Source organism: Pseudophryne corroboree, chromosome 2 (genome assembly GCF_028390025.1).
Source record: "Pseudophryne corroboree isolate aPseCor3 chromosome 2, aPseCor3.hap2, whole genome shotgun sequence".
Classification (NCBI taxonomy): domain Eukaryota; kingdom Metazoa; phylum Chordata; class Amphibia; order Anura; family Myobatrachidae; genus Pseudophryne; species Pseudophryne corroboree.
In genome coordinates this window covers 1,014,005,140-1,014,031,302 of record NC_086445.1, presented here as the reverse complement: position 1 = coordinate 1,014,031,302, position 26,163 = coordinate 1,014,005,140, and the positions used below count along the sequence as shown (strand labels likewise).

Here is a 26,163-nt window from a genome sequence, read left to right as displayed (position 1 = left end):
CTAGGTGGTTAACATCCTTACCCCTACTTATTATAGATTGACAGAGGCAACACACGGCTTGACACCTGTTGTCCGGATTTGTGGAGAAATAATTCCACACCAAAGAGGTAGCTTTTTTTGGTAGTTTGCCCAGGCATCACAATGGGCTTCTTCATCCCACGGACAACAGGTGTCTCCCCCGGTGCCTCATTTAAACAAACCACATCACCATCAGAATCCTCATTGTCAACTTCCTCCTCAGCGCCAGCAACACCCATATCCTCATCCTGGTGTACTTCAACAGTGACATCTTCAATTTCAATATCAGGAACTGGACTGTGGGTGCTCCTTCCAGCACTTGCAGGGGGTGTGCAAATGGTGGAAGGAGCCACCTCTTCCCGTCCAGTGTTGGGAAGGTCAGGCATCACAACTGCCGACACAATTAGACTCTCCTTGGGATTTTGTGATACTATCTCAGAACACACAGTTCTTTTCTGTGCTTTTTCCAGCTTAACTCTTAATTTTTCTAGTGAGAGGATGAGGGCTTCCGTCGTCATGTGAAGCTGAACCACTAATTATGAACATAGGCCAGGGCCTTAGCCGTTCCTTGCCACTCCGTGTCGTAAATGGCATATTGGCAAGCTTACGTTTCTCCTCAGACCATTTCAATTTCTTTTTTTGGGGTCATTTTACTGAACTTTGGCTTTTTGGATTTTACATGCCCTCTATCACATTAGGAGGAAGTGGTTCTTTTATCCTCCAAATTTTTGTTCTCCATTATTTTTCTGGAGCTGTATAACAAAATGCGGCACAGCAGCACTGGACATATGGCAACAGAGTATACCACGGTGCCTGGTCACTGGAATGACTGATGGCCGATGCACAGGACACTACCACTGGTCTGATGCAGGACAACACAGCAACACTATAAGGGACTTACACAGCAGCACTGGACATATGGCAGCAAGAGGACACAGCCACTGTGACTGGACAAATGCAGCACAAGACACGGACACAGAACAGAACACTCCCTCTCTCCATTGCCAGAGTGAAAATGGCTGGGACAAGTGGCTCCTTATATGGAATCCAAATCCCGCGAGATCCGACAGCGGGATGACGACATTTTGCTTCGTTCTGGTTTCCGAGTCAGGCGGGAAAACCCGAGTGACTGATCCGGACACGGAGCGGAAGTCCGGAAGGGTTTGGTTCTCTGAAAACTGAACCCACTCATTTCCAGTTAAAATTCATTATGTCTATTTTTTTGTTGTTACATGAAGTAAACTTTCAAAACCGCTATTGTGTGGTGTTATTAAACATAATCTTAAATTTTTCTGTCTTTTTTTCTATGTCATCTAGCCTCTTTTTTTTTTGTATATGTCTATCCTTTTTACTACATTTCATTTATACGTCTTCCCTTTTTGGATTAACATCACTATTTTAAAATACAAAATATTTTTAGAGATAATACTATTTTAAAATAGTATTGAGTGTTGTGCAAATAGGACAAAACCTATTTTGATTAAATGTTTGTTACCTTAATTGCTGAATGTTATTGAACAATTAGGTTGTCAAACTCTTCAATTTGCAGTGTTTGATCACTTAATTGTTCTACATTTCAAATCCTTAGGGTGTTTATTTATTTATTTTTTTAATTGAAAGTGCATTGAACCAAAGACAAACATTACGCAATTGTTTGCAAACTTATGAACGCAATGCACATGTACGACAAGCTCCATGATGCAGGCGGATCAATTTGCAACTATGCGAATGCATCGCTCCTGTATGATGTAAAATAGTAAACACCTTTCGTGAATTCGTATGTAATAGGCATGTTTCTTTCTGTTCGCACACTTGCTTATGCTACGTGTGAATGCATAGAACAGCAATCAGATTTGAATTAGTCCCTTTGTCTCCTACTCATTTGCCTGTTTAGGATCACATGGGCTCAATGTAGTGATTTCAACTAAAATGTCTTGTGGCACCTGAGTCAATATACCAGCAATTCTTTAATTGTGCCTATACAATGCTTTGTGTCATTTGTTTGACCTTAGTATTTATTTTAATGAAGCTTAATCAGAGGGAGAGAGTGTCCAGGAGGTGAATTAGTAAGCAGTAAGTTAGAGTCTTGCAGAAGTCTGATGTGTTTATGGTATGGAATAAATCACACAGAGCCAGAAGAGTGCATTAAGGACTTGTTTATATATATTTGATTACACAAATTTGATTTGTGGGGTGAAGTATGTTAGGAATCAATGTACTGATAGAAAATCCACATATACAGTATAATAAAACATGGATATTACATATAATGTGGTAACACTTCTAGGAAAGATCAATTTTTATTCTAAACCTTGATAAGCAATAAAGGACGGCTCTCTAGGTTACAAAAAAAAAAAAAAAAAAAAAAAAAAAAAAGCACACAGAACCAGGATGCTGTCTGTACGGAGACTCCGGTGATTGTTACGAGACGGTTGTACCGAGTATCTGTAAGAAACACATTGTTACATATAGGCAGGTTTCACCTTCAGAAAATACAATCTTCTAAGATGTGTGCAACTACAGGGATACAGTGAACTCGCACTGGGCAGAGTACTGGATTGGGGCATGGATAAATCCAGGAAGTATGACTGATATATTGTAAACATTCAATAAGAAACATGTCTGTGTAATGTTATACATACAGTACAGTCAAGTAAATGCAGCCCTCTTTTTGACCAAGGCTTTTTCTAAACTGTATGTAGCACTGTATGATAAAAATGTAGGGGATAATTTAATTCAGCACAAAGTTTGGCTGCGCACACCACAGTATTTTCTGGCAGCCAATCATTGCCAATTTCCTAACGCTCCTCTATGGGGTATAAAGGAAAATAAATGATGTTACAGCCATGTATTACCTCCACATGAATGTTGCACTTTGCGTTGTTGATTGACTCCACCAATAAGCCAGATAATATGAATTGTTTATAATATACAAGAACTCAAACTGTTAGTTTAAACAGATTGTGACTGTCTCCAATGTGCATTACCGTTAGTATTTTATTTATATCCATAGAAGCACCAGATGGTCTCAGGAATACTGGAGTCGAAACAGCAGCCTCTAGCCAGACAGTCCTTGGAGCGGATGTTGGGATATCCACAGTCTTTCCTCAGCTTGGGGCTCACAGAGCATCCTGCACACAACAGGAAACACAGCAATGTCAGAAGGTACAGAGCTACACATATAGATGGTCGGAACCCTCCCTACCCAATAACACTGACCCCCCCGTGCTGTACCACTTCTAGCCAAAGGACAGACAGTCTTCTGATAATTTGTTACCTTGTGTCTCAGGCACTGAGCAAGTACTGTAAGTTCCGCTGAGCAGCGTAAAAGAATTCTACAAAAGTTCAGGGTAGAGATGTATGTGTGAGTGTGAGGTGTGTATGAGTATGTGTGGGTGAGTATGAGTACAGGTGTGATGTGTGTGATCTTGCCTGTGCACATAAATATATTAATAATGATAACATTCGCATTCCCACCATGAACAATTACAAGAACAGCTTTATGAAATATCTGCAATGTATGTTCAATGTTATTGCCAGCAAGTCAGTCTGAATATGTCATACCTCCCAACTGTCCCGATTTTCACTGGACTGTCACACTGTCCAAACCATGGGCCGCACAGTTGTGAGGCTTCTGTCACACTGGACAATAGACGATGTGCGCATGCACACAGCATCTATTCATGGGAGACAGAGGGAGCGGTGGCATGTCAGCAGCTCATAGAATGCTGGACATGCCCACTAAGTGATGAAAATGGGGGTGGCTTGCAATTGAGGCCCTTTCTGATAAGTCTTCCAATAGGCAACACCCTTTTTTTGGACAGACATGGTACGCATGCGCAGGTGTCCCTCCCCATGGGATTCTAATGTTGGGAGGCATGCATAAACTCTACACACATAGGGGCTGATTCAGAGTCATATGCAATGCAGCTGAATTGCACCTTTGAAGATCGATGCATATCTCTAACTGTAGTCAGAGTCACCTGCATCTATTTGACGGCACCGGCCCCTATAAATCCATGTGGGACAGTAGCACCATCATTATTACCAGCCCTATTCTTGGTGTAAGATCAGTGTGAAGTCACCTGGATCTCTGGAAACGCTCAGCCTTGAATAGCTCACAATTCCGCCTCCCACAGCGCACTTATCCCATGTGTGAGGGCCCCTTTACCCACCCAGTTTCATTTAGAAGATGCGGCTCAGTCATGTATGACCCCGAGTAGCAGGTCTGCAGGTGTGCAAAATATTGCAGATACAGTTGCTTGTACTGTAAACTCCACCTGTGTTTTGAGGGAAAACCACCATTTAACCCTGGGAACACTTGAATTAAAACAGCAGCCTCTGGAATAGCAATCTTAGGAAAACACCAATCTTCACGCTCTTTTATGCCCACACTGCAGATGCAGCCAAGCTCACCATGACTACACCTGCGCTAAATGTGCACACCTGTTGGGGCTAGGCATATACCGTCTGGTCATGGCCAAGAATAAGGGAAACAAGCAAAACTTACGGCTATGGGCATAATTCATGTTTGTGTGCCATCAAGTCTAATCAATAGCACTACATGCTCCCACTGCACTCTATACTCTACCTGTGCTTTTGGGGTAAAAAACACCATTTAGCCCCGGGAACACTTGAATTAAAGCAGCAGCCTCTGGACTAACATTCCTTCACGCTTGTCATGATTGGATGCCATTCTGATGCCAGAACGTGCATAACTGCAAATATTGTATTGATCTATGTCTGCAAATGCCCTGTGTGTGGTTGTGCATAAACCCTGTGTGAAAAGGTCATAGGAGACTTCAGCCTGACGTGCCACTGCTCCCATGCTGATCTTAAAGGGGGAGGTGTCATGATCCAGGCTATTTCAAGCAGGAATAGGCCTGTTAAGTAGTGCAATATCAATATAGATAATACCAGGATATTAGAGTGACTTATCAATGGATGTGATGCGAATGCATCTGGGTTATATCGAAATGGGCATGATTGGAATAATACAAATTTCAATTGCTGTATCAATGTACCAGTATGCGATAACCGTCTTTGCATGTCAAATGTTTGAAGCTTGATTGATCTGCTTGCATTTTATTGTAGCCACAGAACTCCAACACACTGACTGTTTAGGTGTGAAATTTAGTTTAATTACCCCAGAACCAGAGCTAGGGCCAGAGAGGAGTCAAGCCCTTCCTGCTCTGTGTCCTCTCAGGACTAGCCATTTGTTTACACAAAAACCATGGCCAGAGCTTCAGAGGAGAAGATAAGGCCATTTGCTCCTGAGTGTAGCCGGGAAGCCCAGTATGAGCCGACACTCCATATCTTCTCTGGCTTATGGAAGGATTAACAGTAACACTCCAGAGTCATAAATGGCATATTGGCAAGTTTACGCTTCTCATCAGACGCTTTTAATTTAGATTTTTGGGTCATTTTACTGAACTTTTGTAGTATACTTGACGACAGAGGTAGAGCAGTGGCCTACTGTACCGTACTGATTATATATATATATATATGATATACTGGTGGTCAGCAAAATTATGCACTGTCCTCCTACTATATACTACAATGCAGCACAGATATGGAGCGTTTTTTTTTTTTTTTTAGGCAGAGAACGTATAATACTGGTAGTCACTGGTCAGCAAAACTCTGCACTGTCCTCCTACTATATAATACTGGTGGTCCCCAGAATAAAGCACACTGAGCACAGAAACTGAGAGAATGCCAGCCACATCCTCTCACTATCATCTCCAATGCATGAAAAATGGCGGCGACGCGCGGCTCCTTATATAGAATACGAATCTCGCGAGAATTCGACAGCGGGATGACTACGTTCGGGCACACTCGGGTTAACCGAGCAAGGCGGGAGGATCGGAGTCTGCTCGGAACAGTGAAAAATGGGTGAAGTTCGGGGGGGATTCGGAGGAAACGAACCCGCTCATCTCTAATCTGAAGAGGCTTCACTTCACCCCATTGTTCTACCCTGCATGTGTGCTAGGATCGATGGGTTTAATCAACCTATTTTTATATTCTTGAAATTCTTTTCTGCTGTGACCGACTTTATCATTATATTCTTGTACCTATCTTTTTTCTGTAACATAAGCTTTGAAGTGTTTTACTTGAATTAAATAATCTTAGATCTGGCTCCTGTTGTATAGCCAACCCAACTCTCTGAAAGAGGCATTACCAAACTAATAATTCTGGGTGCAGGCAAAAGCCATAAGTTTGCCTTGGGTCATACCCTAAATGTTTGTACTTTGGCTGATGGCAGCGATTGTGTGAAATTGACGCACATGCTCAGGTATCCAGTAGCGTTGTCACATGGCAGGGATTCGCAGATTGGCGTATCTGGGTAATCACCGTGCCTATGATCGTGACAGCGCTTATCCTGGGAAAACCGCAATCTTCATGCCCTTTGATGTCCACACTACATTGCTGTTTATCTGGATGGAGCAGAGCACACATCAGGACATAGGAAATTACAATGCATTGCAAGAAAGTTGGGAGCTCTCCTGCAAGTACTCTAACCCTTGGCAGTGCCAAATACATAACTGGCAACATTGCAAACATGTCCCAGATACATGGAATAAAACTGTTTGATGAATCTGACTTAAATGATATATTTTCATATCTAAATACTTCTTTTCCACATATATCTTACCACATAGTGTTTTTCATATTCTAAGAATTGTACTCAATATTCAGAAAGAGGAACTGTTGTGGAGTTGGGATGCAGTGAAGATGCCAGCTGTTGGGATTCCTGCAGTTGGATTGCTAACAGCTGGCAATCCATTTGTAGGTACAGCAGAAGGGTTATGCTTAGGGTTAGGCTGTTGGAAGGTGGTGTTAGGGACCACTATGGGAGCTTAGGTGTTTAGCACTATGGGGGAATGGTTAGGATTAGGCTGCACAGAAGGTGATGTTAGGTTTAGGCACCACCGATGGTATTTTCGTGTCAGGCACTAAGAGGGAAGGTTAGGATTAGGCTGCAGAAAGGGATAAAGGGATGGTTAGTATTAGGATGTAGTGGAGAGAGGGGAACAGTCTTATATCCCCACTGTCAGGACTTACACTATCAGGATGCCAGCAATGGTATTCTGACTGCTGGCATCCCAACAGCTGGGTTATCCTACTGAATACATGGAGTTGATCAATTTTTGTAAAAGTTTTTTTTTTTTTTTTAACTAGGGACAATGGAAGGAAGAACAATTTCCAGATCCTTTTCTTTATACCTGAGATTACCCCCTGGAACTTCACATCAGTCGGCAACTATGCATGAGTGGGCGGTGCTTCCTCTGCCCGCCCATTTGTGAGACATCACGAAAGAGCATAACAGACAGTTATCCTGGGAATACACTAAACAATTATCTGGCATGCCATCTATCCAAACTGGTTGGTTGGAATTAAAATATTCTGATCCTATACATTACACGTCAATCATTTGCTCCCAAAACACTGGAAAATAGACAAAGTATTACACAATCAAACTTGTGAAACCCAAAATCTAACCAACTTGTTAAAATGACCTTTTTTGTCCATTTTCCAGTGTTTCAGAGTAAACGGTTGATTGTCGTCATTTACCTTCATAGATACCAGATTTCCATTCCAACCAGCGTTGGACAGATGGTCTGCCAGATAATTATATACTGTAGTGCATACAAGAGTCATAACTAGACCTCTTGGTGCCCTGTAGCAGAGAGAATTGCCCCCTCCCCCCCCCCCCCATTTTTCCAATAGGGACATAAGACACATGCATCATGGGGGAGGGGAATGACTAGATTGAGCCCAGAGAAAGAACATGCTAATAGATATATCTAGCCATCTCCTTTATTATAGGACACATTTTAATAAACTGCCATACCGATAATTCAAACATATAACCTGTTGAATTCTAACAAAACACCCTACTCATTGAGACACTATGAACACACTGGTACTTTGTAAACATATAAACAATGTAATTAATATCCATGTAGTATGCAGACACACACACACTATATAGATCTGCTCAGCTGCAATGCTGATTTTTCCCCCCACAATGTACACAGTAAGCTTCAAATGTAGATAATTCTAAACTAGAGAATTTTAACCCTTTCTATGCAAGGGCAAATAGCTTAAAGAATAGATTGACTGCAATGCCACAAACAACTGGTTTGAATCCCAGACAGTGTGACTGAATAACAAAGAAATCTTAAGTTGTGTTCATGAATATTGTATAGTCATTAGCGACAGAAGGGGTCAAGGTAGTAGACAGGGGCGGTCAGGGGATGCTGGGCATCAAAAAAAAAAAAAAAAAAAAAAAAAAAAAGGGGGAAGCTGCAAGTGAAAATAATTATAACAGATAATTGTCAAGTACTACCAACAGCGCCCCCTACCCTGCAGCACCTTGTGCTGTGCCCCCTGCACACACACCTAGTTATGGCCCTGGTGCATATCCAGCTTTACTGGTCCATGTACCTGAAAGTCTTCATCACCCATGTACATCATGACTGAAGATTCCAATAGTTTATTATATGTTACTATCAAGTTGGATACACTAATATTTTCTGTCCAATCTGGATGTTTGGAACAAAAATCTGCTAATATATGGGAGCAAATGACAATGAACTATTTGTTCCTGAAGTCACAAAAACATACAATAAAGATAGTTTGGATAAATGAAATGAATTTAACCAATTTATCTGAAAGATCATTTTTGTATTTTTTCAGTGTTTGGGAGCAAATTGTCAATTGTCATTTACGGACACATTACCAGATTTTAGTTTCAACTAGAAAAGATTGGACAGACACTACTCCAAGTGTGTATCCAGCTTAAGAGGTGTGAGCGTCATAACTATAATGACTTGTGAGTAATTATACAGCAGCTCCATACCTTGTGACTTGGAGAAGAAACACCAGTTAACCCCAGGAATGCTGGAGTCAAAGCAACAATTCCTCCTCTTACATTCTGCAGCACTTATTGTGGGGTAGCCGCAATCCCTTCTGCTGTACGGTTCCACGTTACATTGTTTCAGGTCACTTGCTGTTGATGCAGTAAGGAAACAGCCAGAAGTTACAAATAGAGATGAGCGAGGTTCGGTTTTACTCGGTTTTACTCGGTTCTCAAAACGGCATCTTATTGGCTATCCAAAACACGTGACATCCGTGAGCCAATAAGATGCCGTTTTGAGAACCGAGTAAAACCGAATCCGCTCATCACTAGAACTTACAAAGCTTAATGTTTCTTTAATAAAATCAGCAATTTAGCTCCTTTGGTCAACTGATCATTTGGGTTCAGCCGTGTCAAAATTACAAAGTACAAACCCCCCCCCCCCCCCCCCCCAGGAACAGTTAAATTTTGAACAGCTGATAACAGGAAACTCCCACTTAAACAATAGCATTGTCTTATATACTGTGACCATGGCTAAGAATAAGGGATACACCAAATTAACTCTTAGCACTATGGGCCCAATTCAAGTTTGTGTGACATCAAGTTTGTAATCAATAGCAGTACTTGCTCCCACTCTACCACTGCACTCTATACTCTACCTGTGCTTTTGGGGTAAACACCATTTAACCCCGGGAAATACTTGAATTAAAGCAGCAGCCTCTTTCCCAAGGGCCCCAGGAGTATAAGGGCCCTTGGCTGATAGCCAAGGGTTCCCCGTTTCCAGAGGTACCAGATTTTTGAAAATTGGCCATGGGGAACCAGAGATAGCCGGCTCGAAATCAGTGGCCCCCATCCAAGCCTTTTAATTGCTTTTCCCAGCCAGATATCTCAGGTTCTGTCTGACGTAGAGTATTCCTGAGTGAATACTCCAAAACCTGGGACTCTCCACTTTTGGTGGACACTGCCATATTGTCTCTACTATGCCCAAAACCAGAGATATCAGCCTTCCAGCAGCTGGTCCCTGCTCCAGCTCCACACACCTTGTATGCAGTTTTATATTTTCATTGGAGAATTGCTCTGGCTTCTGAGCTCTGATCCTCAAGTCCCCAGTACCTCCCAAAAAGGTGGGACTGCAGTTTTTTTTTTCTTTTTAAATCCCATTCGAAGCCAAAAAAATATAAAATCTATTTTCAGGAACTTGAGATAACTTCATAGTGTTCCCCCTTGGATGAGGCAGGGAGCCGGAGTTCGGGGGCACATTGGTGCACACGCGGCGAAGCCATGCGTCCAAAACGGGGGTATGGCCATGCAATTGAGGGGGCATGGCCACACCCCCACCATTTTAGTGGGCAGTGCGGCCCACAGATGCTACTATAGAGGGCGTCTGTGGCTGGCGACGTCACTTTTGGGGGCGTGCCCAGCACCTCCGTCGGTGATGGGCTTCCCACAGCTCTCTCCCAATGTGTGAATGGATGCAGAGTGCATGTGTACAGCATCTTTACATGCTGGGAGTGTAGGAAGCGGGCGGCTGTTCTATCAGGGAGCCGCGAAAGGGGCAGGGCGGGTTTTGCCTTCTAAAAACGGGCAGGGCACGGCGCCCTGCTAAAACAGCCTACAGTGAACACTGCTGCAGTCAAGCAAGCTGCAGTCCCACCATAAAATTATGAATATTCTTCCCACTTAACTATCCACCCCTCCCCTACATATTAAACACCCCTTACCACCCTGGAAGCTATGTGCCAGGGCCCCTACATTCAACCCAATGCCCCCTTCTACAGCTTAGCCCCATCCGTACAGTAAAGGAGTAATTGGCAGAAATTACTGCTCCAGGTTCTACATGCTGAGCGGAAGATAGAACACCCCCTACCACCTACGGCACATCCAACCTGCCACCGATAGCACCCCCCACCCCTACTGCTGGAGAATGGGTAGGGGGCCCAGTGCATTGCTGTGATCAGGGGCCTACACTGCTGCTAAGACAGCCCTGCTCTGGAATAGCATTACTTGGGGCTTATCCTGAGAAAAGCCCAATCTGCACACTCTGATATCTGTTTATCTGGATGGAGCAGAGCACACATCATGACATAGGAAATATTGTAAAGCATGATAAGAAAGTTGGGAGCTCTACTGCAAGGACTCTACATAGGGCCTAATGCAGATCTGATCACAGCCGTAAATTTGTTAGCCAATGGGCAAAACTATGCACATTGCAGTTGGGGCAGATATAACATGTGTAGAGAGAGTTAGATTTGGGTGGGGTGTGTTCAAAACTGAAATCTAAATTTTAGTGTGGAAATAAAGCAGCCAGTATTTACCCTGCACAGAAAAAAATACAACACACCCAAAGCCAACTCTGCAAATGTTATATCTGATTGACAGGCAGAGGCGATCGCTGGGTGAGAGGGGGGTGGAATGGTGGTGTTTGGCTGCCGTTTTGTGGTTTGACCAACGCAGGCATGGCCGGACCGAACGGGGGACGGGCCGCAGCAGCATCACACGCAGCCACTTTGGGCCGGGGAGCGATGAGTAGCTCCCAGCTAGCACGCTAAAGCTACTCTTGAAGTGCAAAGGCATCACCACTGTGCGATGCCTTTGCACTTCTGCGGTGTCCTCCAGTCACGCATCTAGTAGCAGTTCCAAAAGGTGGAACTCCGTAATAAAAGTAAAAAAAACACTGCAAACCAACAGTGTTTTTTCATTTTAATATGGAGTGCCACACACACATATCCATCTATCTACACCCCTTTCTTAAGCCACCACTGCTCCATTAGTTGCTGTGCTAATCGCAAGCTAACAAATTTTCTGCTGCAATCAGATCTGAATTACAGAGAATAAGAAAAACACTAAGAATTGCACCCAATAGTCACAAAAAGGAATTGTTGTGGAGTTGGGATGCAGTGAAGATTCCAGCTGTTGGGATTCCTGCAGTCAGATTGCTGACAGCTGGCAATCCATTTATAGGTATAGCAGATGGGTAAGACCTCACCCGTGGTGTGATGGTTATGCACCACTGTGGGAGGTTAGGTTTTTAGCATAATGGGGATGTTTAGGATTAGGCTGCATGGAATAGGACACGTTCAGGCACCACAGATGGGATGTTAGTGTCAGGCACTAAGTGGGAAGGTTAGGGTTAGGCTACAGAAAGGGATGGTTAGTGTTAGGGTGTAGGGGAGACAGTGTAATTCCTGAGTGTTCCCCTATCAGGATACCTGACATGGTATTCTGACTGCTGAAATCCCATCAGCTGGGATATCATACTGAACACATGGAGTTACGTCAATTTAAAAAAGTAAAAAAAAATTAATATAAAGGACAACGGAAGGAAGAACAATTTCCAGATACTTTACTTAATACCCAAGACTGCCCCCTGGAAATTCACATAAGATAGCAACTATGTATGAGTGGGCGGTGCTTACTCTCTGCCCACCCATTTGTGTGACATCAGACAAGAAGGCACATAACAGTTATCCTGGGCACACCATATAATTATCTGGCAGGCTATCTATCCAATCTGGATAGTTAAAATGAAAATCTGGTAATGTATAGGAGCAAGTGTCAATTAACCATTTGCTCACATACACTGGAAAATGGACAAAAAGTATTATACAATCAAACTGGTTAAACCCAAATTTTAAACAATTACTTTGAAAGACCATTTTTGACCATTTTAGTGTTTGGGAGTAAATGGTTAATTGTCATTTGCACTCAGATACCAGATTTCCATTTTAACCAGTGTTGGAAAGAGTCTGCCAGATAAATAGTGCCAATCCAGCTTTACTGATAGATCTATGTACCTAGGAGGCTTTATCACACATGTACCTCATGACTGAAAATTCCAATAATTTATTATACATGTTACTGTTTAAGTTGGATTCACGCTATAATACTTTCTGTCCAATCTGGCTGTTTGGAACAACAGTCTGCTAATATCTGGGAGCAAATGACAATCAACTATTTGCTCCTAAAGTCCAGAAAACATACAATAAAAGGTAGTTCGGATAAATTGGCTAAATGAAACCGACTCAACCAATTTATCCGAATGACCATTTTCGTATGTTTTCCAGTGTTTGGGAGCAAATGGTCAAATTACATTAACTTCCATAAAATTATCAGATTTCATTTCAACTAGAAAAGATTGGACAGATAATCTGTAAGTGTGTAGGGTACTTCTGTGTGTATCCAGCTTAAGAGGTGTGAGCATCATATACCTATAATGGCTTGTGAGTAATTATACAGCAGCTCCATACCTTGTGACTTGGAGTAGAAACACCAGTTAACCCCACGAATGCTGGAGTCAAAGCAACAATTCCTCTCCTTACATTCCATAGCACTTATTGTGGGGTAGCCGCAATCCCTTCTGTTGTACGGTTCCACGTTACATTGTTTCTTGTCACTTGCTGTTGCAGTAAGGAAACAACCAGAAGTTACAACAGCTTAAGGTTTCTTTTAAATAAAATGGGGCAATTTATCACCTTTACTTAACTGGTCATTTGGGTTCAGCTGTGTTAAAAATCAAAGTATAATTTTTTTTTAGAAGCAGTTAATCAAACTTTGAATAGCGGACAACCAGACATTTCCACTTCAGCAATGGCATTTTCTTATATAGTCAGACCATAGCTAAGAATAAGGTATACACAAGCAAAACTCTTAAAACTATGGTCACAATTCAGGTTTGTGCACTATCAAATCTGTAATCAATACCATTACATGCTCCCACTCTACCACTGCACTCTATACTCTACCTGTGCTTTTGGGGTAAAAACACCATTTACCCCCAGGAACATTTGAATTAAAGCAGCAGCCTCTGGAATAGCATTCCTTAGCACTTATCCCAGGAAATCCACAATCTTTACGCTCTGTGATGTCCACACTGCATTGCTGTTTACCTGGATGGAACAGAGCACACAGTACCAGAACATAGAAAATATTATAATGCATGATTAGAAAGTTGGGCTCTCTACTGCAAAGCCTCTAACCCTTCACAGTACCAAACACATATGGCCTAATTCAGATCTGACTGCAGCAGCAAATTTATTAGCCAATGGGCAAAACCATGTGTACTGCAGGGGGGGCAGATGTAACATGTGCAGAGAGAGTTAGATTTGGGGGGATGCGTTCAAACTGAAATCTAAATTGCAGGGTAAAACTAAAGCAGCCAGTATTTACCCTGCACAGAAACAATAAACCCACCCAAATCTAACTCATTGCAAATGTTAAATCTGCCCACCCCCCTGCAGTGCACATGGTTTTGCCCATTTGCTAACAAGTTTGCTGCATCCAGAAGTTATAGCAGCTTAATGTTTCTTTTATCTGAAGGTTCAGCAACTCAAATTACTTTAGTGTAATACTGTAATCATAACAGTTACTTGGATAAGTCCACATATTGTAGGTAGATTTATTGTTAGTGGTTAAATGCCCAAATTAAACCCTAAGGCATAGTTCCCAAATGCTGTCATTACAGTCCAGGTTTTAAGGATATCCATGTTTGAGCACAGGTGACTTAATTAGTACTTTGGTCAATGTGAATGAACCATCTGGACTCAAGCATGGTTATCCTTGAAACCTGGGGGTATATTATTTACTAAAGTTCAATTTTGGATGATTTCAGACTGATTTAAGAACAATCTAAATCAATGTTAGGCTTTCAGGTTGAAAAAACACACATTTACTAACATTTAAAAAGTATATAAAAAATCATCTATTCGTAAATGTTTGTTTTAACCTTGGAATCCCAACATCGATTAAGAACTTGATCTGAAATTGACCAATATCAACCTTTAGTAAATATACCCATTGGACTGTAATGAGACTCTGCCCTAAGAGGCTGATCCTGAGTTTGGAGCAAAGCAAAAACCCTACTAACTTTGTATATGGAACAAACCATGTTGCACTGCATGGGGGGTCATTCAGGTACGGATGCAAAGTGACAGTTGTATGCATATCGATCAATGTTTTCACACTGCGCATGTATATAAGACATAGGGCCTAATTCAGGTTGGATCACAATACGCGTTCCAACTGCAATAGCTATGAAGGGAACGCAGGCGCATGCGTAGGGACCATCCTACGCATGCACCTGCATTTTCTGCAGGCACTCCACAGAAAATGCAAATGCCTCTGCCTGTAAATCAGGCAGAAGTGTTCGCAGGGCGGTGGGTTGCAATGCTCCGTTTCCAATACGGAGCGTTGCGGTGGTGGCTACAGAGAAACGGGGGCAGTGCCAGTCAAACGGTGAGCATGATGGGATGTGATTGGTATGGCTGCGTAGCGGCACAGCAGGAGCCTACCTAATTTTTTGTGATCACTCTAAAATTGTGGTGCGACTTCAATTTCAGCGTGGCCAATGGGGGGGCTGGCTGATAGCATGCTGGGTGGCCTTTCCCTGCGATGAGCGGCCCCCAGCATGAGATCCAAAGGATGGTATAGTCTGCTACTTAAGAGAATTTGCACTCCTTACTGAATCAGGTCGATAATGCGTATGCGCAGCGAGTGATTAGCGAGTTGCATTCACAGTAAGATTTTAGTGGCAAAGTGAGTGACAGGAAGTCAGCGTTTGGGGGTGGAAATGAGGAGTGGTCATGTGACTGCAGACGTGTCATGGCCGTTCACATGGCGTTTTCTGGTTGTGCATATACAGTATTGGCAGCTGCTACAACACTAACTCATACTTGCCTACCTGACCCTCTCCATGAGGGAGAAAATGCTCTGTTCCTGGACTCTCCTGGTAATGTATGATTGCCATCACCTGTGGTGAAACACCTTTCTTATCAATTAACTAGCTCACCACAGGTGATGGCAATCATACATTACCAGGAAAGTCCAGGAACAGAGCATTTTCTCCCTCATGGAGAGGGTCAGGTAGGCAAGTATGCACTTACTACTGGAGAGTGGAGAGGGCTATGTTTCCCAGAAGGGCAGCTCAGCCTGTGTGTCTCAGAGGTACTCAGGCTCTGCATTGTGACCCGATGTGTGACAATCCACTCTATAATTCATTTGCTAGTACGGAATTTAAAAAAGGTTATAGTGATTTATCACTATAACAAGTGATTGATTGATAAAATATACTGTATTTCACTATTTACTCTCTACTAGGTGCTTCATCGCGCCCTACGGGTGCTCTTCACCCCCTTAACCCCTGCGTCGGATGGTGAAGGGGGCGTAGCCCCTTGCGACGGTGTGAACAGCGCCTGCAGGGCACACTCTACAGAATGCAGTGGGTGTGGGGGGACCGTGGATGGGGGAGCGGATCGGGAGGCGCTGCAGGTGGGGATGTGTGGGGGAGTGGTATCCAGAGGCGCTATGGGTGGGGGAGGAGCAGGGGTGGTGCGGGTAGGGGAGGGGCAGGTACGGGGATCTGGCAGATGGGGGGTGCAGTGGGGCCGTGGGTGGGGTAGGGGGTCAGGAGAAGCTGCGGGTGGGGAAGGTGCGAGTGCGCTGCGGGTGGGGTAGGGGGTCCGAAAGCGGCACACATGGGGAGGGGCAGGTGCGATGGTGTGGCAGATGGGGGAGGTGGTCCGGAGGCAGTGCGGCTGGTTGAGGGGCAGGTGCAGTGGGGCCGTGGGTGGGGTAGGGGGTCAGGAGGTGCTGTGGGTGGAGGAAGGGCGGTTGCAGGGGATGACTGCGGATGGGGTAGGGTGTCTGTAGATGCTGTGGGTGGAGGGGGGGGGGCTGCGGTTGGGAGGTTCTGTGGATGAGGGAGGGGTGGCGGAGTGGCGTGTGGTGGAGAGGTAAGTGCGGGGGTTGCGTGATCCGCTCTGCCTGACCCCCCCCCCCCCCGCGCCAGGTAGGCCGGGAGCCCAGCAGTGTGCGGTGTCCGTGCTCCTGCATGAGCGGCTCTGCGTGACATCCCCCCCCCCCTTCCCCACTGCAGGCAGCCAAGGAGCCCAGCAGTGTGCGGTGTCCATGCTCCTGCATGAGCGGTTCTGCGTGACATTCCCCCCCCCCCCCCTTCCCCACAGCAGGCAGCCAGGGAGCCCAGCAGTGTGCGGTGGCCGCTCTGCCTGACATCTCTCCTCCTCTCTACCCCCCCTCGGCAGGCAGCCGGGGAGCCCAGCAGTGTGCAGTGGCCATTCTGCCTGACATCTCTCCTCCTCTCTACCCCCCCTCGGCAGGCAGCTGGGGAGCCCAGCAGTGTGCAGTGGCCATTCTGCCTGACATCTCTCCTCCACTCCCCCCCACCCGGCAGGCAGCCGGGGATCCGCGGTGTCTGTGCTCGGTGCTCCTGCGTAAGCCGCTGTGCTTGATATCTCCCCCCCGCCAGCCGCCCCACATGCAGCGGGCCGCACTGGCCACATCAAGCAGCCATCATGTCTGCAGCAGGTACCCGCTCTACCGGGAGCTCCGGACGGAGCGCTGTGAGAGGGCTGTGGCGGCAATAGGAGTGTGGTGCATGGTAGCCTCTCTACTCGCTGGGGCAGGCCGTTGTATAGGCTACTGTGACAGGCGGCAGGGGAGAGGTGCCGGGGCTCAGACGGGGAGCGGGGGTCAGAGCCGCTCGGCATCAGACTTAGAGTCGCCTCCCGGCATCACATCACCGCCGCGGGCCCGGGTGTACAAGGGATTGCTCTAGACCGGACCTTGGTCAGAAGACTGGGAACATTTGAGAAGGCGCGTGGTGTGTGGCAGAGCTTCTCCACATTGGCAGCCGTCACTGATCTGCATAGATTAGCCCACATCTGTGACTCCACCCAGCGTTAGAGGGCCAGGCACAGAGTCACAGGGCTAATATATAGGAGATTCCCTCCCCCCATATACTGTATATAGACATTTGCCATACGGAAGGATAAGGAAATTCAGAAATCCCAGTTGGAAGGTGGAAATTGTGTCTTTCAAGAGGTTCACACTAAAATAAACTAGGACCATAAAAGGACACATTTTACCTAAGAGTGATCCATTTTCGGAGATATTGGGGTATATTTACTAAAATTCGTATTTGTGCCGATTTGGAGGGAGATTAAACACGAATGACATTGAATGTGTGAATTTGCAACTTTTTGAATTTGTTACGCCAGATTTACTATGCTGTCGTATTCTGCATTTTCGTTTTTTCCGATGTCGATGTCATTCGTAATTTCGGCCAGTGTTTTACGGGAGTGAATAGTAAAACACTGCCGACATTAACACAATGAATCTCGGCCGGATCTGTGAGATCCGTGCAGGGCTTCATTGTGCACCTTTAAAAAATAAAATAAAGTGTTAAAAATCCTGAAAAAAAAAGCGTGGGGTCCCCCCTCCTAAGCATAACCAGCCTCGGGCTCTTTAAGCCGGTCCTGGTTGAAAAAATATGGGGAAAAAATTTACAGGGGTACCCCCATATTTGATCAACCAGCACCAGGCTTTGTGCCTGGTCCTGGTGCAAAAAATACGGGGGACAAAAAGCGTAGGGGTCCCCCGTATTTTTTGAACCAGCACCGGGCTCCACTAGTCAGAGAGATAATGCCACAGCCGGGGGACACTTTTATATAGGTCCCTGCGGCCCTGGCATTAAATCACTAACTAGTCACTCCTGGCCGGGGTACCCTGGAGGAGTGGGGACCCCTTAAATCGACACACCTACATACATACATACTTACCTATGTTCACACGAGGCTCGGTCCACTTCTCCATGTAGACTCCACGGGGTACCTGTGAAAAAAATTATACTCACACAATCCAGGGTAGCTTGTGTCCTCTTTATAATCCACGTACTTGGCAAAAAAACAAACCGGAAACCCGAACCACGCACTGAAAGGGGTCCCATGTTTACACATGGGACCCTTTTCCCCGACTGCCGGGACCCCCCTGACTCCTGTGGTTCTCCAAGTACCAGCATGCGGGGGAGGCTTGCTGGGACTTGTAGTACTGCTACAAAAAACAATATTCTTTCTTTTTCACTTGGCTATCAGCCCCCCATCTACCACCCATGGATGGGGGGACAGCCTCGGGCTTCACCCCTGGCCCTTGGGTGGCTGGAGGGGGGGGACCCCTTGTTTTAAGGAGTCCCCACTCCTCCAGGGTACCCCGGCCAGGGGTGACTAGTTAGTGATTTAATTCCAGGGCCGCAGGGACCTATATAAAAGTGTCCCCCGGCTGTGGCATTATCTCTCTGACTAGTGGAGCCCGATGCTGGTTCAAAAAATATGGGGGAATCCTACGCTTTTTGTCCCCCGTTTTTTTGCACCAGGACCAGGTTCAGAGCCCGATGCTGGTTGATCAAATATGGGGGAACCCCTGTCAATTTTTCCCCCATATTTTTTCAACCAGGACTGGCTCAAAGAGCCCGAGGCTGGTTATGCTTAGGAGGAGGGACCCCATGAAACTTTTTTTTTAAATGTAACACTTTCCCACCCCTTCCCACTGATAAACATGCACGGATCTCACGGATTTGTGCATGCCTATCAGAACACGGTAAAAAAAAGCAGGTCTATTTTAAAACTGCTTTTTTTTTACGAATTGTGGCCCTCATTCCGAGTTGTTCGCTCGGTATTTTTCATCGCATCGCAGTGAGAATTCTCTTAGTGCGCATGCGTAATGTTCGCACTGCGCATGCGTCAAGTAACTTTACTAAGAAGAAAGTAATTTTACTCACGGCTTTTTCGTCGCTCCGGAGAACGCATTGTGATTGACAGGAAATGGGTGTTACTGGGCGGATGTACGGCGTTTTAGGGGCGTGTGGCAGGAAACGCTACCGTTTCCGGAAAAAACGCAGGCGTGTCTGGAGAAACGGTGGGAGTGCTTGGGCGAACGCTGGGTGTGTTTATGACGTCAGCCGGGACCGAAAAGCACTGAATTGATCGCACAGGCAGAGTAAGTCTGGAGTTACTCAGAAACTGCTAACTCGGTTTTGATCGCAATATTGCGAATACATCGGTCGCACATTTAAGATGTTTAGATTCACTCCCAGTAGGCGGCGGCTTAGCGTGTGTAACTCTGCTATAATCGCCTTGCGAGCGAACAACTCGGAATGAGGGCCTGTATTTTTTCACGGCAGATTTTTTAGTAAATTACCGAGTTCTATCAAATAACAGGCGTGTGGTGTATTCATTCGTATTTTTTTTTTTTTTTACTTAAAAAAAAAATACGAATGCCCTCATCACTGCCGAGATTTGAGTTTATTGAATTCCCGAGATGACACTTTGAAGAAAAAACACCATCTCGGTCAAAATCGGGAGCTTAGTAAATATGCCCGATTGTCTAGATTACCCCTGATGTGGTGTTTGTATCTTTATCCTTAATATGAGGGTGTAATACTGTCATTGGACCAGGACCGGCGCTACCCACTCAGCAAAGGGATGCAAAGCAGGGAGGTACCAGGGTGACAAAGCGCTCTCCCTGCTTTGCATCCTTACAGCACATCAGTTTTCATCCGAAAAGGGGTGGGGCTACATTGCACTGAGGGGGCAGAGCTATATGGGACCTAAGGGGCGGGGCTACATGGACCAGTCTGACTCTGCTACAGATCCAGGATTCCTGCCTGCCAACCAGCCAGATAGGTAAGTGGATGGCAGGGGACTCCCTAAATCTCCCAGCAGCTCCTCAGCTTCCTCTCTTCACTCCTTTATGTGTTGCCCTACCCCCAGGTCTTCTGCAGCTCCTCCTCCCCTGCTTCCACTAGCCAGAGCTTCCCCAGCTGCTCCTACCCACCCCATGTGTGCCTCTTTCCCATGTGCCTCTACTCTTACCCATCCCATGTGTGCATCTTTCCCATGTGCCTCTGCTCCTACCCACGCCATGTGTGCCTCTTTCCCATGTGCCTCTGCTCCTACCCAGCCCATGTGTGCATCTTTCCCGTGTGCCTCTGCTCCTACCCACCCCATGTGTGCCTCTTTCCCATGTGCCTCTGCTCCTACCCTCCCCATATATGCATTTTTCTCTATATCCCTGTGTGCCTCTGCTCCTATCCTCCCCATGCGTGCCTCATTCTCTATATCCCTATGTGTGCCTTTGCTCCTGCCCACCCCATGTGTGCCTCTTTCATCCCTATAATGTGCCTCTGCTTCTACCCACCTCATGTGTGCCTCTTTCTCTATATCCCTATGTGTGCCTTTGCTCCTACCCACCCCATGTGTGCCTCTTTCATCCCTATGTGTGCCTCTACTCCTATTCACCTCATGTGTGCCTCTTTCTCTATATCCCTATGTGTGGCTCAGCTCCTACCCACCTATATCAACTATGTTTCTGCCCCTCCCTCTTCTATGCCTCAGTCCTCTTTCAGTTATAGCTAAAATCAAGTTGGAGAAAGGACCTCTGACACCATCAGGGGGAGGAGCCATACCAGAACAAGGTACCCAAAATGTACCCTTGCGGGCTCACATCGCTCACCACGCTTAGGGCTAATTGGCTCGCTCCGCTCGCCACCACGTTGCTAAAGGTAGTAGTTGGTGGTGTGGATAGTGAAAGTACTATCCCGCCAGCCTAGCTCCTCCCCCTGACATCAGAGGTCCTTTCTCCAACTTGATTCTAGCATTTACCGTTCTCTTTCCCATCAGTGCCTCTGCTCACTTTCATATATTTATATTTAGTACATTCTTCATCCGTTCTCCTGTCCCCCTCTTTCTGTGTCTCTGACCCCCCATGCCTCTGCTCCCTATGCCATCTGTACCTCTGCACAGGGCCGTAACTAGGTGTGTGGTGAGTGTGCTCGGCCCACAGCGCATAGGCACTGTAGGCAGAGAACCCACATATATCCCTGCTGCTGCCGCTGACATCCACAGTGACCCAGCAGTAGCAGATACACTGCTGCTAATAGATATTTTAGGGAGGGCAGCATGGTGCAGTCTCTACCCGTGTGCTCCGCACCTTCCTCCCTCCCATCATCTCCTGCAGTGAGAACCAGCACATCTCCATGCCTCTGCCAGTCAGTAGCGGATCTTGCCACGGGCAAGCAGGACTTTTGCCCGGGGCGCCGCCTTCTGGAGGGCGCCAGCACCATCCGGAGGGTGCCGCACCATGGCAAGATCCGCTGCTGCTGTGTCCCCCGCTGCCCGGTCTGTCCCGCTGCCGCTGCCCCCCGCTGTGAATGGAACTAGACGGGTAGCGTCTACTTTGCCTTCGTGGAGAGGACCTTTGCTGTGCGGTGCTCGATGACGTCATCGCGCACCGCACATCATTTCAGCGGCGCTACTACTGTACAGGGGGTGTAACTGACCACGCCCCCTGTATGAAGCCACACACCCATTGCCCGCCCGGGGCGCTGAAAGCCCTCGAACCGGCCCTGCTGCCGGTATCCACTGCGACACAGAAACACTGCTGCTAATAGATACTTTAGGGAGGGCAGCGTGGTGCAGTCTCTACCCCATCTGCTCCGCACCTTCCTCCCTCCCGTCATCTCCTGCAGTGAGGAGAACCAGCACATCTCTCCGCCTCTGCCGGTATCCACCGCGACACAGTAACACTGCTGCTAACAGATACAGCGAGCAGCAGTGTGCAATCTCTAACCCATGCGCTCCGCACCTCCCCAACCTCTTCAGTCATTTTCTGCAGTGAAGAGAACCAGCAAATTCTCCCACCGTGGTGTACGCATCCACCACTGCTAATAGATACAGCAGGCAGCAATGTGCCGTCTCTACTCTCTACCCCCTGTGCTCCGCGGCTTCCCCCCCCCCCCACAGACCGTCACATGCACACTCACTCTCTCTCGCCCCCTCAGACTCTTCTGCTGTAATGTGTAAAAAGTGGACTCTCCTGCTGTAATATGTAAAAACTAAAGGGGGTCTCTACTGCATCAGAGTCACCCTCTGTACACATTACGACAGCAATGTGTAAAAAGGGAGGCTCTGCCCACCGTAATGTGTAAAAAGGGAGGCACTTGTTGAAAAGGGGACTCTGCTGTTGTAAGATGTAAAAAGGGGCTCTGTTTGGCATAATGTATGGAAAGGGGGCTCTGTCTGGAGTAATGTGTATAAGGAGCTCTACCTGGTGTAATGTGTATAAGTGGCACTACTGGGTGGAGTATTTTAAATAATTTAGACCACTGTGCAATGTAACATGAATTGGTATTATTTTGCGACCACGGCCCTTCCCCATGAAGCTACGCCCATATATTTTTTGCGAAGGGGGTCATTAGGACACCAATTGTCTTTCTGGCACAGGATACCAAAATGTCTAGTTACGGCTCTGCCTCTGCCACCATGTTCATTAGTCCCTCTGCCTCCACCCTCATGTTTGACTCTGCCCCTTTCCCTATCTATACCTCTGCTACCTCCTCATGTGTACCAATGCCTCCCCTCCCCCAATCCATGGCTGGCAGATGCCATCAGAAGAGGTGCAGACCAACAGACGCAACACCGCACCGCATAATTAATCTGAGGCATGTCATTAAGCATAATTTTCTATTAATAATGATTTTAGATTTCTATTTTATGTGAGTGTGTGTGTGTGTATGTATGTATATATATATATATATATATATATATATATTGCTTAAAGTGGTCCAAGAGAGGTGGTGGAACTCCCCACCCTCCCCACTGTGCCCATGTAATAAAGGTATTACAAGGTGGTGTGCTCTCACAAAAGGGTGTGTGGTCCCAACAAGAAAGGGGCATGGTCACCCTATTGCAATAATGCCAACAGTAGTAGCACCCAAGTGGAAATTTTTAAGTGGGGGTATGGAAAAGTGAAGGTTGTAATTATGTGCGCAATGAAGGCGTGTGCACTCATTAAAAGGGGTGTGGCCACTGAAAAGGGGGCGTGTCCTTCAGAGTAGTTAACCACACCATATACCCCTTATACATATTATGCACCACAACAGTAGGACCCCTTACTAATGCCCCTTTCACATTATACCACACAGTATGTGCCGAAATTCCCATTATATCACACAGTATGAGCCGAAATTCACATTATAGCACACAGTATGAGCCGAAATTCACATTATAGCACACAATGAGCCGAAAGTCACATTATAGCACATGGAATGAGCCGAAATTCACATTATAGCACATGGAATGAGCCGAAATTCACATTATAGCACATGGTGTGAGCCGAAATTCACATTATACCACACAGTATGAGCCGAAAATAGGATTTTGGTTACCTACCGGTAAATCCTTTTCTTGTAGTCCGTAGAGGATGCTGGGGTCCATATTAGTACCATGTGGTATAGACAGGTCCACCAGGAGCCATTGGCACTTTAAGAGTTTAATAGTGTGGGCTGGCTCCTCCCTCTATGCCCCTCCTACCAAACTCAGTCTAGAAACTGTGCCCGAGGAGACGACATACTTTGAGAGAAGGAATTACACAGATAGTGGCGAGATTCATACCAGCTCACACAAACATGAAAATCCAACCAACATGCTGGAACAACTCAGCAACAGCTGAAACAGTAAATAACACTGAACCATAAACCAATGCAGGAAACAAAGCGCTGGGCGGGGGCACCCAGCATCCTCTACGGACTACGAGAAAAGGATTTACCGGTAGGTAACCAAAATCCTATTTTCTCTAACGTCCTAGAGGATGCTGGGGTCCATATTAGTACCATGGAGATGTATCAAAGCTCCCAGTACGGGAGGGAGAGCGTGGAGGCTCCTGCAACACTGCCTGACCAAACTTGAGATAATCAGAGGCCAAAGTATCGAACTTGTAAAACTTGGCAAACGTGTTCGACCCAGACCAAGTAGCTGCTCGGCAGAGTTGTATCGCCGAGACACCCCGGGCAGCCGCCCAGGAAGAACCCACTTTATGAGTAGAGTGGGCCTTTATGGATTTCGGACACGGCAATCCTGCCGTGGAATAAGCATGCTGGATAGTGAACCTGATCCAGCGTGAAATCGACTGCTTAGAAGCAGGACATCCAATTTTCTTTGGATCATAGAGGACAAACAGAGAGTCACTTTTCCTGTGACGAGCCGTGCTCTTCATGTAAATCTTCAAAGTCCTCACCACATCCAAGGCCTTTGAAGTAATTGAGGAGTCAGTAGCCACTGGCACCACAATAGGTTGGTTGATGTGGAAGGACGACACATCCTTAGGTAGGAACTGTGGACGAGTCCTAAATTCTGCCCTGTCTTCATGGAAGATCAGATAGAGGCTTTTACAAGATAAAGCCCGCAATTCTGACACGCGTCGTGCAGAAGCCAAGGCCAACAAGGTGACCGCCTTCCACATGAGAAACTTGAGATCAGCCTCCTGTAGAGGCTCAAACCAAGCAGACTGTAGGAACTGCAACACCACATCAAGATCCCATGGGGCGTAGGCGCCACAAAGGGAGGCTGGATGTGCAGAACCCATTTCAAAAAGGTCTGAACCTCAGGAAGAACAGCCAATTGTTTTTGGAAGAAGATGGAAAAAGCAGAGATCTGGACTTTGATGGAGCCCAGTCTCAGCCACATATCCACCCCTGCCTGCAGAAAGGAGAAAACGACCAAGTTGAAACTCCACCGCGGGAAACTTCTTGGCCTCACACCAAGAAACATATTTCTTGCAAATGCGATGGTAATGCTTAGACGTTACCCCCTTTCTGACCTGAATCAGGGTAGGAATGACCTCACTCGAGATACCCTTCCGAGCTAAGAGCTGGCGTTTAACTGCCATGCCGTCAAACGAAGTCGCGGTAAGTCTAGATAAGCGAATGGCCCCTGCAGAAGCAGATCCTCCCGAAGAGGTAAAGGCCGTGGATCTTTCAACAGACGATGCAGCAGATCCACGTACCAATCCCTCCTTGGCCAGTCCGGAGCAATGAGGATTGCCAGAACCTTCGTTCTTTTCACGAGTTGAAGAACCCTTGGTATCAGAGGAAATGGAGGGAACACATACACTGACTTGAACACCCAAGGTGTTACCAGTGCGTCCACCGCCACAGCCTATGGGTCTCTTGACCTGGAACAGTACCTCTGCAGCTTCTTGTTGAGGCGGGAGGCCATCATGTCTATGTGAGGAACCCTCCACCAACCGGTTACCTCCTCGAACACCTCCGGGTGGAGGCCCCACTCCCCTAAATGGAGATCGTGTCTGCTGAGGAAGTCTGCTTCCCAGTTGTCTACGCACGGAATGAAGATTGCCGACATCGGCACCGCGTGCCTTTCTGCCCAGATGAGGATCTTTGACACCTCTGCCATGGCAGCTCTGCTCTTCGTTCCGCCTTGTCGGTTTATGTAGGCCACTGTGGTCACGTAGTCCGACTGCACCTGAACAGCCCGATCCTGTAGAAGGTGTGCTGCTTGCAGAAGGGCGTTGTAGATGGCCCTGAGTTCCAGGATGTTTATTGGGAGAAGTTACTCTTGAACCGACCCTCAGCCTTGAAAGGTTTCCCCCAGAACGACCGCTCCCCAACCTCTTAGACTTGCATCTGTGGTCAAAAGGATCCA

At 46.4% G+C, this 26,163-nt stretch overlaps 2 protein-coding genes across 8 annotated transcripts in view; both read right to left on the bottom strand.

Moving 5' to 3' along the window:
- Positions 1-26,163, bottom strand: part of LOC135050278 (integumentary mucin C.1-like) — a 545,228-nt gene that overhangs the window by 394,768 nt on the left and 124,297 nt on the right. The gene's annotated exons all lie outside the window — the stretch shown is intronic.
- Positions 2,160-13,874, bottom strand: LOC134987972 (integumentary mucin C.1-like). Its single transcript, XM_063950519.1, has 5 exons — positions 13,621-13,874; positions 13,126-13,275; positions 8,882-9,031; positions 3,006-3,149; positions 2,160-2,463 (listed from the first exon to the last, which is right to left on the bottom strand). Exons 1-4 carry the CDS (start codon positions 13,814-13,816, stop codon positions 3,016-3,018), a joined length of 630 nt encoding a protein of 209 aa, XP_063806589.1. The 5' UTR covers positions 13,817-13,874; the 3' UTR covers positions 2,160-2,463; positions 3,006-3,015.

What these genes read in the sequence shown, in the direction of transcription:
- LOC134987972 (XM_063950519.1), bottom strand. Translation starts at nt 13,816, where the DNA reads ATGCATTATAATATTTTCTATGTTCTGGTACTGTGTGCTCTGTTCCAT. An exon ending in TTTTTACCCCAAAAGCACAG is followed by an intron (nt 13,276 to 13,620) that starts GTAGAGTATAGA and finishes TTACTGCAACAG; the next exon opens with CAAGTGACAAGAAACAATGT. An exon ending in TTTCTTCTCCAAGTCACAAG is followed by an intron (nt 3,150 to 8,881) that starts GTATGGAGCTGC and finishes TGTTGTGTGCAG; the next exon opens with GATGCTCTGTGAGCCCCAAG.